The 17,141-nt window shown below is 39.8% G+C and overlaps 1 protein-coding gene across 7 annotated transcripts in view; it reads right to left on the bottom strand.

Annotated features, from left to right (window-relative positions):
- The window catches only part of LOC105480870 (F-box and WD repeat domain containing 11), a 140,505-nt gene that overhangs the window by 40,420 nt on the left and 82,944 nt on the right, over positions 1-17,141 (bottom strand). For 4 of the 7 annotated variants that reach the window (XM_011740064.3, XM_011740066.3, XM_011740062.2 and 1 more), the window contains 2 exons: positions 10,018-10,080; positions 6,297-6,522 (listed from right to left, as the gene is read on the bottom strand). In XM_011740064.3, coding sequence (XP_011738366.1) covers positions 6,297-6,522; positions 10,018-10,080 — 289 coding nt within the window. The remainder of the gene's footprint in view (positions 1-6,296; positions 6,523-10,017; positions 10,081-17,141) is intronic. The other 3 variants (XM_071098092.1, XM_011740063.2, XM_011740067.2) reach the window with 1 other exon arrangement.

Raw genomic sequence — 17,141 nt, 5'->3', positions numbered from 1 at the left:
GGGTCTATGAGTCTGTGTGGTTGTATCTGACTCAACTCAGGGTTACTGATTTTTAAAACAACAGCAACAAAAAAATATTCCCCCAATCTTCTCCTGACCTACTAAATCAGAACCTCTAGATGGTAAGGCCCAGGAATCTGTTCTTTTTTATTTTTTGAGATCGATTCTCACTCTGTCACCAGGATGCAGTGCAGTGGCGCCATCTCAGCTCACTATAACCTCCACCTCCTGGGTTCAAGCGATTCTCCTGCCTCAGCCTCCCGAGTAGCTGGGACCACAGGCGCACACCACCACACCCACCTAATTTTTGTATTTTTAGTACAGACGGGGTTTCACCATGTTGGCCAGGATGGTCTCGATCTCCTGACCTCATAATCCGCCCAACTCGGCCTCCGGAAGTGCTTGGATTACAGGCATGAGCCACCATGCCCAGCCAGGAATATGTATTTTTAAGAAGTGCCACTAGATAACACTGAAATATTGGGAACTATCAGTTTACAGCAATGATATCCCTTTTAGTCCTCTTTGATTCCCCCATCAATTGCTCACAACTAGGCTATCAATGAGTTTTTACAGAAATAAATCCCTTACTAATACTTATTTCTTCCTCTTTCAAATGCTATCAGTCCAATTAAGCAACATCTGAGTGATATCTATGAGATTTGACCTATTTCCTTTGTCTAATACTTTAAATGCACTTCCTCCCTCTATAAGGCAGCATGTTTTAGTCTTGTGGAAAACACACTGCCTGAAAGTCAGATAAACCAGGTTGAATCTCAGTTCTGTCAACTGCTAGTTGTGTGACCTTAAGCAAATCAGTTTTCCTTTTAGGATCTCAGTCTTCCATAATATCAGAATGATATTAAATGTCTGAAATAAATTACATCATATAATCTTTGCAATAACCTTCTGAGATAGCTACTCTAAATACCCTCATTTTACATGGAGGGAATCTCCCAGTCTTGTTGGGAAAGTTAGTAAGACAGCATATGTAAGGAGATGGGTAAATAAGAAGTTTACTCAAGAAATGTCAGTCTTTGTTCTCCTCTCCCCCAAATCATCTCAATGGATATCAATGGACAAGGCCACTACACAACATTCTTCTTGTTACTTTCTGCATTTTGCATCCCCTCTAGCAAAAAGCTAAGCCCCCTCCCTCTGTTTTTTTGGTATAAGTCTCATGGCCCCTTAAATGTTTTGAGAAGAACAGGAATCAAACAATCTCTGTTCAGGTACCTTAGAGTGGCCACCCTCAGGAGCCATGGAGACCATGTAACTTTCTGGTTTCAAGCCTGTTCAGGACAAAGAGGTTACTGAATAAGGCGGTCCATTTGCCTGAGCTAAAAAGTGCTTTGAGGTATTTAAGCATTTTCTGAAGTACCTATGTCTGGCTCTCATTACTGTCTCTATCATGCTGAGACTCCCCCATCTCCCACCACCACCCCCTTTTCCTAAGGCAACAAGAGGACACATTACAGCTTCAGAAAATTGAGGCCATAACACTTCGCACACAGTGCTGAAGACACGCTGCTGTTGCTAATTACAGGAACCAGATGAAAGTCTGGAAAAACTTCAATAATAAGTTAAAACAATTAAAAGGCACAAATTTCAAAGCTCAATATGTAAATAACACTGTATCAAAATGAAACTCAAATGTCAATTCAATGCCCTTGACTACAACCAGTTTTAACACAGCTGCTTAGATCACACAATTACAGAAACTTTTATTATTTTAGAAATGCATTTCAAAGAGCAGCTGCAAAGAAACTTCCTTTCCCACCCACCCCTGCTATCCCTTCCCCCTCCCAAGTCACAAATCTAGTTGTAAAATCTGAAGTTCTAAACGTTTTAAAAGAAAACAATGCAATTGCTAACAGCAACAGTCCCTCAACGGATGCCTTCCACCTGGAAAACACCAACGTAAGGTTTCAGACAGAAATGAAGTGAAAAGCGGCTCAGCTCACAAAGTCTAACATCTTTTTCCATAAAACACCCAGGAAACAAATCAACAAAGTGACACACACTTTGTCATGTGATGTCAGGATGAATCAATTCGGAAATCAGTGGATTAATTCAGAATAATTAAAATGTCCTAGCAATAAATCTTACTACCTCTGGAGAAGCAGGTGTTTCCTGCCTCTCTGGGCGTTTTTCTAAGCTGCCATCCTCAGAATACCCAATAGATGCCCTGCATACTATAACGTATCATCATTAATCCTCACACAGTACCCATAAAGTATTGCTATTATTCCCACACAGATGAGGAAACTGAGGCTCCAAAAAGTGGGACCACACAGCTGTAGAGTGTAAGGGCTAGGATTCAAACCAAGGGCCTGTGTGACTCCAGCACCCATACTTTCTCCTGTCACGCTGCTCTGGCCGTGTACCCAACCTAAAGCTTTATCTATGCTCTGGTTCTTCCACATCTCCTAGGACCTTTCATCTAATCTCTGTCACATTTATGGTCCACAATATGGCTCATCATCCTTTCTTGGGGATAAGACAATTGAATAAACCAGGGCCAGAAAGCCAAATGTTTCAAAACTCTTAATTGCTTAGACACCTCAACAAACAGATCACCAATGCTTATCATCCTTTTTGAAATACAATCTGTCTCTACTTTACATGGTATGAATTTTCCCATTAACAACAGTTCTTTACAAACCGCAAACTCAGCATGCAGAAATTGACATTGCAGACTAAACATTTACTATGATTTTTAGAAAGGCATATCATAATTATCACTTTTTCCACTGAGCCAAAAGGAGCCAGAGACCACAAACATTTTCCATTTTCCCTATACTGACAGGTATGATATTCACAGCAAGCATTTAAAAGCTAAAATTATAGATAATTTTTATAGAATTAATGGTTTTCACAATCAAATGAAGTCGTAAGTTGACTGTCAATTTCAATAGTGTAAAAACTCAAACTCAAGATGATGTACAGTAATAATGAAACACCAAACTAGTATAATGATTCGTAAGTTGCTCCACACATTATTAAATCTAAGTATGAACATGGACATGGACCTGTTTCTCCTGTGATGCTCTTAAGGCAGAGTCTGTGTTAAGGAACTAATGCCATGTTTAATCTAGGTCTACTAGATACTAACTAACACAATCAACTTGGCCAGCTTGTCCTCAGCTATTAGATTCATATGTATGATATATACTGACATATGTATATATGTTCAGATCAAGTCCTGTTAAAACAAATAGCATTTTAACTAAAGTATTTCCATGTCCCAGCCAATGGTCCATTCATTTCATGTAATATTCAATACCACAAAATTCCACTTTAACAGAGATATGGACAATGCCTTAACATTCACTGTAATGAAAACTGAATTGTATGCAATTATACTAACCATATTTATATACATAACACATGTTCATCTGTTCTGCTTCTTCTCCAAGGCTGTATACTCCCTAAGAGATGGGGTTGCCTCTGAACTATACTCTGAAAATCAAGAGAACTTCAACAGTGCCACCTTGTGGCTCCTCTGCAAATATAAGGTGAGTTCTCTGGCACTCAAAAACACTTCAGAAGCAAATTATAGGGAAGAAAACAAAACCAAAATGGTGGAAAACAAAACAATAAATTGAATTGCTTGACAAAAATGAGTATCCTCCATTCTGTAGGATAGTATCCATTCTGTAGGATACTCTTAAGGCAGATGTATATCATTATACATTTGACCAAACCCACAAAATGAGTAACAGCAAGAGTAAACCCTAACGTAACCTATGACTTTGGGGTAATAACGATGTGTCAGCGCAGGTTCATCATTTAAAATCACTTATGAGGGATAAATACAATCACCAACCTAAAAAACGACTCTGTGTTTTCTTGGTGTGAGATGCAGCCTGATTCCATAGATTTCTGAGTTTGAGTTCTGTACATATAGAGAAGCTGCATCATGTGTACATGCCTCATCTTACTTCCATTCACCTGTAATTCTCTCTCATACAATCAAAAGCATGTCTCCCTCTCCACCCTGGATCCCTCCCTCATAATTAAAAGTGAGAATTATTGAATTGAGTTGTAATCCTTACATTCAGTACATGGGGCCAATTTAAGGAATTTTCCTTAGCCTTTGTACTAATTTTTGAACCAACCCCTATAATCATTCACACCACCACCACTATAATCAAGATGTGTGACTCTGGGCATCTCACCCAATTAATTTCTCTTTGGCTTCCTAATCTACACAATGAAAAACAGGACTCAGTGATGGCTAAGATCCCCTTAAGCAATTAAATAGTATGATTCTAGAAACAAAGGATTCATGTTTTGCTTTTCTAGAGATTCTAATGGAAGAAATGAGCAAGTCATGCTACATTTCAGCATAAAAAGAACAGCAGTGTCAAATTTTTCTAAGCTAACTCTCAAATATCCTTAAAACTCCCACTACAGAGGTAAACTTACAAGTTTCGGGAGAGAGATTAGAAATCAGAAGCTGGTTTGTCAACGTGCAGCCCCAGGTTTCCGTTTTCTGTGGAAGGACTTAGAACACGGAGTCCTGATATTCTGTAAATCACAGATAGGCTAAGGGAGGAGCTACTCTTTAAGAAGCTATCCTGTAGCTCTGACAAGGGCTAGGGTTGTGGCAGTGGTACTGGCTCATCCCTGGCTACTTCTAGGCTTATTTTGACGTGGCAATTTTAACCACACATTACACTGGCCACATCGGAGGAAAACATTCTGGCCAGCATTCTCTACAGGAGTGAAATCTCTATATCTTACCTAGCCAAATTTAAATTGAGAATTTTTTAAAAAACAATATAGAAACAGAAAAAAATTCATGATTAATCATATTCAAAGGGAAGTTCGGCACAGTGGTGCATGCCTGCTGTACCAGCTACTCAGGAGGCTGAGGCAGGAGGATCACCAGTTCGGCACAGTGCTGCATGCCTGCAGTACCAGCTACTCAGGAGGCTGAGGCAGGAGGATCACTTGAGCCTAGGAGCTCCAGGCCAGCCTGGCCCACATAGCAAGGTGCCACTTCGTTGAGAAAAATAAAAAGGTGGTACAGAATACAGCAAATTTTAAATTATTTTTTAAAAATCAAAGGGAAATAAATAGGTGGAGCACAGTGAAACCATTCTGTAGGATAGTATCCATTCTGTAGGATACTCTTAAGGCAGATGTGTATCATTATACATTTGACCAAACCCACAAAATGAATAACAGCAAAAGTAAACCCTAACATAACCTATGACTTTGGGGTAATAACGATGTGTCAGCGCAGGTTCATGAATTGTAACAAATGTGCTGCTCTGCTGTGCAATGCCCATAGTGGGGCAGGCTGAGGGAATGGGTATGTGAATACGGGAATTCTCTGCATTCTCCCTGCAATTTTGCTCTGAACCTCAACCTGCTCTAAAAATATAAAGTCTACTTTTAAAAATCAAAGTAAATTTAACCAGGTGTGTGTGTGTGTGTGTGTGTGTGTGTGTGTGTGTGTACACACCTATGCGTGTATGAGACATATATGGGAAGACAGTAGTGAGGGAGAGGATGCAGAAACAGGTTTTGAGAAATATAATAAAGACATGCTACCAGTTTTCCCAATATATTTTTGCCATTCCTTAAGTGCCACTTCAGATACAAATGAATGTCCTAAACTTTGGGACACTTCCCAAACATACAAACTATGTTTGAAGAGAAGAGCACCATGTTTTTTAAAATTACCTACAAAGGCAAAGTGCAGACTCTAAACGACATCAAAATAAAAAGCATATCATTAACTCATTCAACAAACCGAATGAAGCAACAGGGTGAACCAATAATGAACACTTTTTTTTTTTTTGAGACAGAGCCTCACACTTGTCACCTAGGCTGGAGTGCGGCGGCGCAATCTTGGCTCACTGCAACCTCCACCTCCCGGGTTCAAGCTATCCTCCTGCCTCACCCTCCTGAGTAGCTGGGATTACAGGCATCCGCCCACCCCTGGCTAATTTTTGTACTTTTAGTAGAGATGGGGTTTCACCATGTTGGCCAGGCTCGAACTTCTGACCCCAGGTGATCCACCCGCCTTGGCCTCCCAAAGTGCTGGGATTACAGGCATGAGCCACCATGCCCAGCCAATAATGAACACTGTTAAAGATACTGCCTATATTTCCTAGATAGATACTAAATTATAATTCCTCAAGTTCCATATATTAAAGTATGTGTCCCAAAGAAATGCTGCCTCACACAGTACTCATTCAATCATTTCATAAATATCCACCTAGATCCTTGGGCCGGGCATTCTTCGATCGCTCAGCTTTTGAAAAGACAAGTACAGTTACCTGGTAAAGCGGTAATAAAGTCCCGCTGCAACATGGGCTTCAGGTAAGAGTTAATATGTCCATGCTGATAATGACACATTCGTGAAATAAGATGTTCCACAAATTCCACTTGATCTGATTCAGACCACTGGTCAAAATATTTAATACACAAGTCTTTTTCTTTTTGATAGTTTCCTTCTGATGGCCTCTTTCTGGAGACGATCACAGATGATGTTCCATTACTTATCTATTTTAGAAAAACAAAAAAATAATTAGTTTAACAAGGAAAGAAACCTAATTAATATTTCATGGAAATATTTTTCACCCTGTGTATTTAATCTTAAAATGACACTTTTACCCTAAAGCCAAACTCATTCCATCATTAATTCATTCAGGAATTTAAAATGTATTCGGGGTCTGTGTCCTCAAATTAGTCACTACAGGAAATGCCAAAGTGATAGCTATTTCTAAAAGGCACCTTAAATCATCATTTTCGAACGCTTATTACAAAATGATGCTCCAAAGATATATACTGGGTATCTCTCTATACACAGGATATATAGGAATTATCGTCTCCAAAGATGACTGTTGCTGGAGATAACCATCGTAGAGAAACTGCTCAACTTGGCAAAGTGGCAACTGATTATTAACAGTTTGTTTTACTTCCTCAAAGTTGAAAGTTAATGCTACACACATCTATGCTAATGGTTCTCAAACTTGAACTAGCATCAGAATAACAAGAGGGGTTGTTAAACACACAGACCGCTGGGTCCCACCCTAGAGGTCTGGAGTGGAGCCCAAGAATTTGTATTTCTAACAAGTTTCCCAGCAATGCTGATGCCACTGGTCCAGAGACTACACTTTAGGGAGCACATGTTGAGGACCACAGGTCTATATAACAAAGACAAGCTGTGCTGTGTTGAAACCCGAAAGCAATTCAATCCAAAAAGCTTCATTTTACCCAACAGTTTCAATCTCTTCCATACGGTTTTGCCAGGGCTACTAATCTGGCAAAACTTTTTAGACTTTCCCATCCTTCTTTAGATTACCTTCCAAGAAAGTGACCCAAGGTAAATAAACCATGTGTACCTGAAAAATTCTACATCTTACATAGGTGGTTTATGGACAACTCACAGACTCTTATACTAACAATGCATTTCTCATCCAATCTTCCTACAAGTCCTTACATAGAATCAGTATAAGTTTTAAAACTGAAACTACATACACTGCATCTGGACAGTAACATTAAAAATAATCTCAATCACTAGACTCAAACCACAACTACTATGAGGCGCAGTAACCTCCCTGTCTAAACAAAATAACCTCAATACTTTTGTCAAACATTTGTCAAACCATTTGTCGATCACTCCTCTGATAGCCTCCTCATACATAATACCAGAAAAAATAACACAAAAGATAATTCTAAGAACTGAAGAGCTGAATTACAAACACCTATTAATTCCATTAGGAACTTATCTCAGGAGTCTTACATGGAATGAACCAAGAGCTTTTCCTATCAGTATGTCCCCTAACTTAAAGTGGACTAAACCCATCCCAGAGAAGACATCCTTTGTAAATATCTAAAGGAGTCTTCAGTCTTCCTTGACAAAAAAATCTTATAAATTTCATGTCTGAAGTTCTCATGTCCATATTTAGAGGTATAAGATGGAAAGGCATCTATCTTCCACTCAGTTTATCTTACGGCCCCATTGTCTAAGAATGTTTCTTCCTTTATATCTTGGGTGAGGAAAAGCTCACTGACACCAGATACCACTAGGGGGAAGCACTGAACAAGGATTTTGAAACTGCTTATACTAAGACATTTGTGTCTCAACAGATCCAAAAAATAAAGAGTTCAAAACAGAGATGAAAAGTCTTTGCTGTGATGAATATTGGCAAGAATAAGGGGCATCTAAGTTGCTTTAAGCATAAGGATGTCCACAATATAATAAAGAAAAGTTAGAAATAACTGCCCAATTACAAGCAACTGTTTAAAACAAATTCTAACACATCACCATTAAGAGCTATAATGTAAGCCACTAAAATTAGCATATAAAGTAAGATTTTGGCCAGGCATGGCTCACGTCTGTAATCCCAGCACTTTGGGAGGCCAAGTTAGCTGGATCACTTTAAGGCCAGGAGTTCAAGACGAGCCTGGCCAACATGGTGAAATCCTGTCTCTACTAAAAATACAGAAAGAATTAGCCAGGCATGGTGGCAGATGCCTGTAACCCCAGCTACTCAGGAGGCTGAGGAAGGAGAAATGCTTGAACCTGGGAGGCGGAGGGTGTAGTGAGCTGAGATCATGCCACTGCACTCCAGCCTGGGGTGTAGAGCAAGACTCCATCAGGAAAAAAAAAAAAGGGGGTAATATTTTTATAACAACAGAACATGCTTATGAAATAATATTAAGAAACAAAAGGCAAGATCCAGGATTTTACAAAACATTATGATCACAGTAATTCATGACAAGGAGAACATACCATGACAGCGTAAATGGTATACATCAAAATCTCAAAAGTGCCTTAAGAAAGAAAACTGCGTGTGTTTACCTTCCCCCTTTATTTCTATATTTTATTCCAAATAACTTGCCAAAATAATGATTCATAACAGGTTAAATATAATGATAACAACTTACACTTGTGTACTGCTTTATAATTTACAAAGTACTTTCACAGCCATTAATTCATTTGATAAGCAAAAGTGTTATTTTATTTACAGACAAGTTCCTAATCATCTAGCCTCCCTAGAGTGTTTGTATAATTATTAACTAGTTGACTGGAAGATAGATGAAAGAAAAACTAAAGTGTGAAGAACCACTGCCAATTGAAAAATCATAGTAAACGAAGAGCATCCGCTGCAAAATAATAAACGTGGAGGGTACAAAACTCAGTCTGTACACAATGTAAGAAGAAAATGGTATGTGCACTATTCTATAGCACATTTTCAATATGCTATTTCCAACCACGTGCTCAGCCCAGCAAGCTCTTCCTAGTGTTGTTTTTCTTTGCTTCATTTCCTCTTAAATGTGTTGGGTGCACTTTGTTCCTGCTAACTAATCTATCTTTTTAGTTTCAAATCAAATGAACCCAGAGAATTCATTTTTATATTAGTCTCTTCAGATTTGGATTTGTTTTGCTTTTAAATCCTGTCTTCATGAAGGGGAAAGCCATGTGTACCAGCATGGTTGATAAAACACCAAATCATGAAACTCTGCTTGCTCCCCAAACCCCCAACCACACACAACACACACACACACACACACACACACACACAACCTGGGGAATTGGGAAGAAAACTGGCAAACCTTAAAACAGAGCCAAGGCAGAAGGAGATGAGCTTAAAAGGAAAAGGCAAACCAATGGAAATGGGAGAGAAGACTAAAGGTTGAGAGCAAAAGGAGAAAAGGCCATCCATGTATATACTGGCGTGTGGCATGGTGCAATTCTGGTGACAAAGGATGCCATCACTATCCATCTTTGGCTTAGGCAGAGGCCACAGACAGAACATTTTAGGCTACAGCCACTTCAGATCTTTGTGGAAACTCCAAAATTACTTAGCATATTTGTAATGACAATTCCCTATGGAAGGAAGATAAATTAGGGTGGATTCTGAAACTAGCAAAACTGCACAAAAGAAAACAAAAATGCTTGGCTCTTGATTCCACTGAGGACATTAACTGAGGGAGCATCCTATCTATAGTAAGTCAGTTGCTGTCTAATCTGTGCGCCGTCATTCCTACCTGCCAAAGAGTATTTTTCTTTGGGGACTCATCTTCATTTTGATCTTCCATAACTGAAGTGTTCTAAGGGGGGAAAAACAGGTTATTTGAATTATACCAAGTTTTGCAAATCCTAAATAACTACAAGAAATAATTTTGCAAACCCAAGCTAGAGTGTACCAATACAAACCCAAGAACTATTTGGCTCTGTGGCTAACACATGCCATTTTGGGTCAAGGGAGATGTGCTCATCTTTCATAAATCAATCAAGTTAGTGGTTAGACAAAAGCAAGCATAAAGTCATTATTTACAAAGGTTGGGTGTGCTTAGAAAAAAGGCTAAATTGTGGGAGTGAGGGTGAAGCTCAACCTCAGTCATCACTGTTTTTGCACTTGTGGCAAGAAATTCCAAAGACCCATGAAGTTTCCGATGATTGCACAAAACATTTACTAGAAGGTCTGCTATTCAGTAATGCACCCCAGGGAATCCGCAATTAGAAGTAGCAAAGCCTTGGAAGCCCCCCTGCCTTCGTCCTTCCTCCCGATAGCCTTGTTTTTCTGGAATGGCTTTGCAATCTCCCCTAGCAAGCACGGTGGGTGCCCCAACCTTCTCCCTGAAGAGGAGGATGCTGTTAGCCAGTAACAATCTGGCTTGCCTTGGGAATGCATTAGCTTTTGATTTTTGTGTTTACTGCACAAAGAGGTACTGTGTAATTATTCTTTCTGGTGACCCAGTCGCTCAATAGATGCCCATTAACTAGAGATTATACATGATTGGATTTTCCCTTTTGAAGCTCCCACCTAATGGCTAAATGGAAACTTAATGAGAAGGGGAAGTGGGCTAGTTGTGCTCTGAAAAGACAACTCATTTATGGATAGCAGTCTCTCTAAGATTACTTCCAAAACCTAAAATTATAATATTGGGGTATAAAATTTAAACAACATTTGTCTCATAGTATTATTCAAAAGGTTATTACAGATCTATTTAAGTTATCAGTGTTTACGAGATCCTGTTTGCTGTCTTTAGGGAATAAGCCTGTCTCAAATTTTCCCTATTTTTCCTTTATGTTCTTCAAGTCCTAAAATGTTTGTACTATTTATACAGTATTTCCAAACAATCCATTTGAAAATACCAATGTAGGTAATGACATAAGAATCACCACCGAACACTAGCCGCTCTACAGGTCACAAAACTGGCTCTGAGCAAGGATGCAGTATGACAGAGTAGGAAAGTCAAAGGCTTTGAAGTCAAAGAGAAGTTGGATTCCTGATTTGGTCACTCACTCAATGTGTGTGTGTGAGCTTGAGCAAGATCTTTTACCCTGGGAACAAATACAAACACACAGAGTTGTTGTGGGGATGGAGACTACCCTACACAATGCTTAATGCATAATGGGTATTCCAAAAAACATTACTTCACTCTCCGATTTGAAGATGCTACTTCTCCCCTGTGTTATCTTCTTATGCTTTTCTAATTTCAGAGATTTTGACAGGATGGCTCCGGATGGCTGCCTATGGGGAAAACTTGGCTTTCTCAGTAAAATCTTATAAACCCCATAGCACCAAGGTCCACAATGAGGGAGAGGGACAGGAGGGTGGGGCTCTATCTAAAAAATCAACCATGAGGTAGAGAGGAACTCAGTGTGTCCAAGAGTCCAAAACAGGACTGGAGTGGTGAAAGCAATAAGTAATCCTGAATGGGATGAAGAACAAGGAAACAAAGGTACTATTTATGAAGGTCTCTCCATGTAATCTTTTTACTGCTATCTTGAAGGGACCTAAGGGTTACTAAAGCGAGCAGGTTTCCTCAGGGGAATAAAGAAAGGGGGAGCAGTGACTCAGTACAGCATCCCCTGAGTTTGGTAGTTACAAAGCCGTCTTGCAAGGCCACAATGTCTGGGTTCTAAGAGTGGTAAGGACAACGAATGGCTGGAAACATGAAAGGTGGAGCATGGAAAGGAATGAGGAATTAAGTGGAAGAGAGATGGGAAGTCAGTCCCCACCCCATGTATCCAGGTACTGCCAAGCCTCCTAACTACTCAGGAGGCTAAGGTGAGAGGATCTCAGAAGTCTGAGGCTTCAATAAGCTAAGATCATGCCAATGCACTCCAGCCCAGGCAACAGAGCAAAGTTCATCTCTATAAAAAAGCAATAATAATAATAAACAAAATAAAAAATAACTGAAAATATATATGGTGTGTTTTTTTAATATGATAAACAGGTTAGCAAAAGTAACTTTCCTTTTTATCTGTGCATTTTCACGAACATGGCAACCCCAATGCAAAAAGTCTTCACCCTGTCAAACGAATGCATTCTAGGTAGCCCAGATGTAAATTACATATCTGAAACTGAATTCTATATAAAACCAAACAAAACCTGAGAAAGTGTACCCCACTGCATCATCATTCCAAAACAAACAAACAAAAAATCACACAATAGTGTGACTTGAAAACTTGTCAAGATGTTTTCATCAACTGGGTAATTTAGTACAGCAATACCACATTTGCTATGGAATCTCAGCTACCACCTAGAATTCATTCTTTCTTCATAGCATTTCAATAATTCTAGAATCTCTTCTGCACATTCCCCTTTCTCTCTTGCATACCAATCAATGGAAGTGGTAGGCTGGTTCCAATGACCTAGCCTTCATTTTCATTTAGTTTGTGTATAGGTACAACAGGCTCTTAGTAGTGATATATGTTTGCCAGTAGGGGCCATGAACACACACAGAATATATTTCAACTGGAAAATTCCGTACTTTGAGAATTATATGAGGAATCCATTTCCTGCTTTAAAAATGCTGCAAATTCTGCATTAAGTAACTAACAGTTAAGAGTCATATAGCTAGTAAATGAGAGACACAGGATTCAGACCTAAGCCTGTTCTACTCAGAAATCAATGTACTTTCCCACACAGAAAAAAATGTATCTTAGGTGTTTTCCAACTGCTGGTTTTAGCCCATGAAATCAATTTAATAGACTGCAACCAGAATGTTTTAATAAAACAAAGCTGAACTGAGGAGACCCCCTACACACAAAGGTAAGAATAATAACAAATTCGTACAAAAAAGGCTAAAAGAAATGAGCAAAAACATAGCAAAAAAATTCAAATTAAAAGGACAGCAAGGGTTTTTATTGCAAGGAGAGCAATATTTACGTTTTAAATCTCTGAAAAGCAAAATTCAAAAAGAAGAGTGCGTCTTAAGAGTCAGGGTTCCATTTTGTTACCCAGGCTGAAGTACAGAGGCATGATCATAGCTCACTACAATCTCGAACTCCCGGGCTCAAGCAATCCTCACAACTCAGCCTCCTGAGTAGCTAGGACTACAGGCTCACACCACAACACCCAACTAATTTTTTAAAATTTTTTAGAGACACGGTCTTGCTATGTTGCCCAAGCTGATCTCAAACTCCCAGGCTCAAGTGATCCTCCTGTCTCAGCTTCCCAAGTCACCGGGATTACAGGTAAGTCACCACACCAAGCAACAGTACATAAAGGAGAAAAGTTGGAAATTTTATTTTTTAAATACCTTTCCAGCTTTGACAGATGAAGGAGACCAAAAAGAAAGAAACAAACAAACAAGGGAGGGAGGGAGGGAAGGAGGGACGGGCTTGATTTACTAGATATATCTCAAACTTTCTATCCAGTAAGAGATTACATATTATTCTCAATTTTCCATGGACCTTTTTGTAAAAACTGATATAGGTCACAGAAAAAAAATCCCAAATATAGTTAGAAATCAGGAAGAGATTATTACATATTTAAGATTACACCAAGTAGAAAAATCTAAACATATTCCGCCAATTACTACTCACTGTAAATTCCAAAGATAAATACATAGAACAATGACTGGCAAAGGCAAACCAAATACCTTTTCATTGTTCTTGTTACCTATACCTGGGCCCCTAAAACCTAAATCTTGCCAACACATTGCTGGGAATTAAAATCACTAGAAAGCCAGAAGCATTCATTTTGAAAAAGTTTGTCTAAAATAGCAGTTCCTATCTCTCAAACAAACATAGCAATTCAGAAGGAAGAAGGCCATATGTGCATATACATTAACGCAATCATCACCAAACAGCTTGACTGGAAATCTCCTCCCTCTGGACAAACGCTAAAATATAGGAATATATCAGTTATTTTCTTTCTGCCAACTGATAAAAATGTAAACCACTAATAAATTCTAAATCAGCTATGTATGAATTTGTTATTAAATGGGAGTTTGGTTGAAATTTCTGTTAGATGAAATTTCTGTTATATTATTATAGCACAGTAAGGTCTCTTCTAATTAATCTATCCACTCAAATTTCTAACAAGTATTTCATTGTTGACATTACATGACAAGAACGGATACTAAAAAAATCTGAAAGAATGAATGTAGAAGAATGTTTTTCTTCCTTTTTGTCATCACCAATCGTGTGTGTGCATGTGCGTGTGTGTGCGCGTGTGTGTGTGTGTGAGAGAGAGACAGAGTCTCACTCTGTTGCCCAGGCTGGAATGCAGCAGCACAATCCCGGCTCACTGCAACCTCTGCCTCCATGGGTCAAGCAATACTCATGCCTCAGCCTCCCAAGTAGCTGGGACTACAGGCATGCACCACCATGCCCGGCTAATTTTGTATTTTTAGTAGAAATGGGGTTTTGTCATGTTAGCCAGGCTGGTCCCGAACTCCTGGCCTCAAATGATCTGCCCGCCTCAGCCTCCCAAAGTGCTGGGATTACAGGCTGAGTCACCACACCCAGACTGGATAACAAAGCTTTTAACCAATTTTTAGTTAGACTTTTTCTTACTGATTTCTAGAAATTCTATGTATATTCTAGAATGAACTCTTTCTCAAATACATTATTACAAAGGTCTTCTCCCAATCTGTGGCTTAACTTTTCATTCTCTTAATGGTGTCTTTTGATAAACAGAAGTAATAAATTTTAAAGAAGTTTAATTTGTCAATTGCTTCCTTTATTATTTATGCTTTCTGTCATCTTACTCAAGAAATCTTTTTTCTCCCAACGTCATAAAGATATTCTTCCACACCTAGAGGTTTTATTTTACTTTGTACATTTTCATTTAAAATTCATTTTTACTGATTTTTAAGTAAAGCAGAAATTAAGATTCTTATTTTTAAATTTTAAGTCCATGTTTTTCCAATTGGAGATTACAATCCATTATAGTTTAAAATATCAACTTAAGAGATAACCAGCATTTTTTAAAAAACTGAAATAGAATAGAGCACATATAATATCCTCTACTTCATTAATTCTAAGACATGTTTTTTTCACATTTTAACATCTCTGAAATAGAGATGTTTCTTATAATCAATCTTACAATTAAAAATGGCGGCAATTTTCCTGAATATATAGACATAACACATACACACGTGACAGCAGCAGGAGGCAGACAAAATCCTAGGGAGACGGGGCGGGTCCGTGGTGAAACCCTACCTTTTTTTTTTTTTTTTTTTTTTTTGAGACAGAGCCTTGCTCCGTCGCCCAGGCTGGAGTGTTGTGGCGTGATCTTGGCTCACTGCAACCTCTGCCTCCCGGGTTCAAGCAATTCCTACCTCAGCCTCCCGAGTAGCTGGGATTACAGACGCCCACCACACCATGCCCAACTAATTTTTGTATTTTTAGTAGAGATGGAGTTTCACCATGTTGGCCAGGCTGGTCTTGAACTCCTGACCTCGTGATCCGCCCTCCTCTGCCTCCAAAGTGCTGGGATTACAGGAACGAGCCACTGCACCCGGCCAAAACCCCACCTTCAAGCTAAAAACAGCCTGAAGCCTGAAGACAAGGCTGCTGGTTATGGATGAAGCCCACGACCCAGAGTGAGAATTTCTATTCCTGTTTGCCAGCTCTTTCCCAATTGGTTGTTTCTGGATAATGCTTTTTAATCAAACGTTGCCTTTTCCAATGCTACCTACTGCCCGCACCTCTCCCATTCTGTGACTATTAAAAACCCTGAACTCAGCCACACTGGGGGACTACCCGACTTCGGGTAGTGGACTGCCCATTTTGAGTGCCCTCTCTGCTGAGAACTGCTTCGTCGCTCAATAAAACTTTCCGCCCTGCTCACCCTCCGATTGTGAGCATAACCTCATTCTTCTTGGATGCGGGACAAGAACTCAGGATCTTCCGAACATGAGTAGGAAAAACGAGTAATACTGTAGCCCTCTGCCCTCTGCCGGTGCCAGGCAGCAGCCCCGCATGACAGGAAGCAGCCACGGGGCCAGGCCAGCCCAGGAGCCACAGGCCAGAGCAGGACGACAGGATTAAATAAGCTGTAACACAAATGGGCTGAAACATGTCCCATCCCCCACCCCCGCTGGTTGGTAGTGCTGCAGGAAGGAGAGAAGAGCTACAACCCTTCTGGGGCCCCAGACCTCGCCGCTCCCTGGGCCAGAGTTGTGACATGCTGTAATACCTCCTTTGGGGTCACGTAGTTGCTGGTGTCTCCAAAATTTTCAAGTGCCACCACATTCCCCCTTGTCTAGAGGCCAGTGCCCAAGGCAGAAGCAGGTTGCAGCACACCTGGCCCCGGCACAGACTGAGCACAGGATCAGCGCCAGGGCGCCAAGAGCAGCCCACCTGCCAAGTGGGCAGGGTACCTCCAACAGCAAGCCCGGGGCAGAGCGAGGCCCGGGCAGGTGCACTGCCAGCTGCAAAGGTCTCCAGCTGGCGAAGCAGCACTGAAAAAATCCTGTATCACATGCATATATGCATATACATAAAAATTACCACACACACACTAGGTATAAATATAAATTTCATTTCTTACTTTGAAAACCCCTGGAAAACCCTGGTAAAGGTTAGTAGAGTATAATAAATCCCATGCTGCAAAAGCTACTAGCTTTTCAGTTTGCTTTCAATTCTAATTTCATCAAAAGATACTTTCACATCTCTCTAATATCTGCCATTACCTGTTTTTAACAAAAAGAGCGGGCTTACTGTTCAATTTTCTGTAAAAAACAAACAAAAAAAACAATATCTGGCTAAAATGTCATATGGGTTTTTGGTTTGTCGTTTTGTTTTGTTTTTTTGAGACAAAGTCTTGTCACTTAGGCTATAGTGCAGTGGCACGATCACGGTTCACTACAGCCTCGGTCTCCTGAGCTCAAGCAATCTTCCAGCCTTAGCCTCCCAAGTAGCTGGG

Source organism: Macaca nemestrina, chromosome 6 (assembly GCF_043159975.1).
Source record: "Macaca nemestrina isolate mMacNem1 chromosome 6, mMacNem.hap1, whole genome shotgun sequence".
NCBI lineage: Eukaryota > Metazoa > Chordata > Mammalia > Primates > Cercopithecidae > Macaca > Macaca nemestrina.
This window is presented reverse-complemented; position numbering and strand designations above follow the sequence as displayed.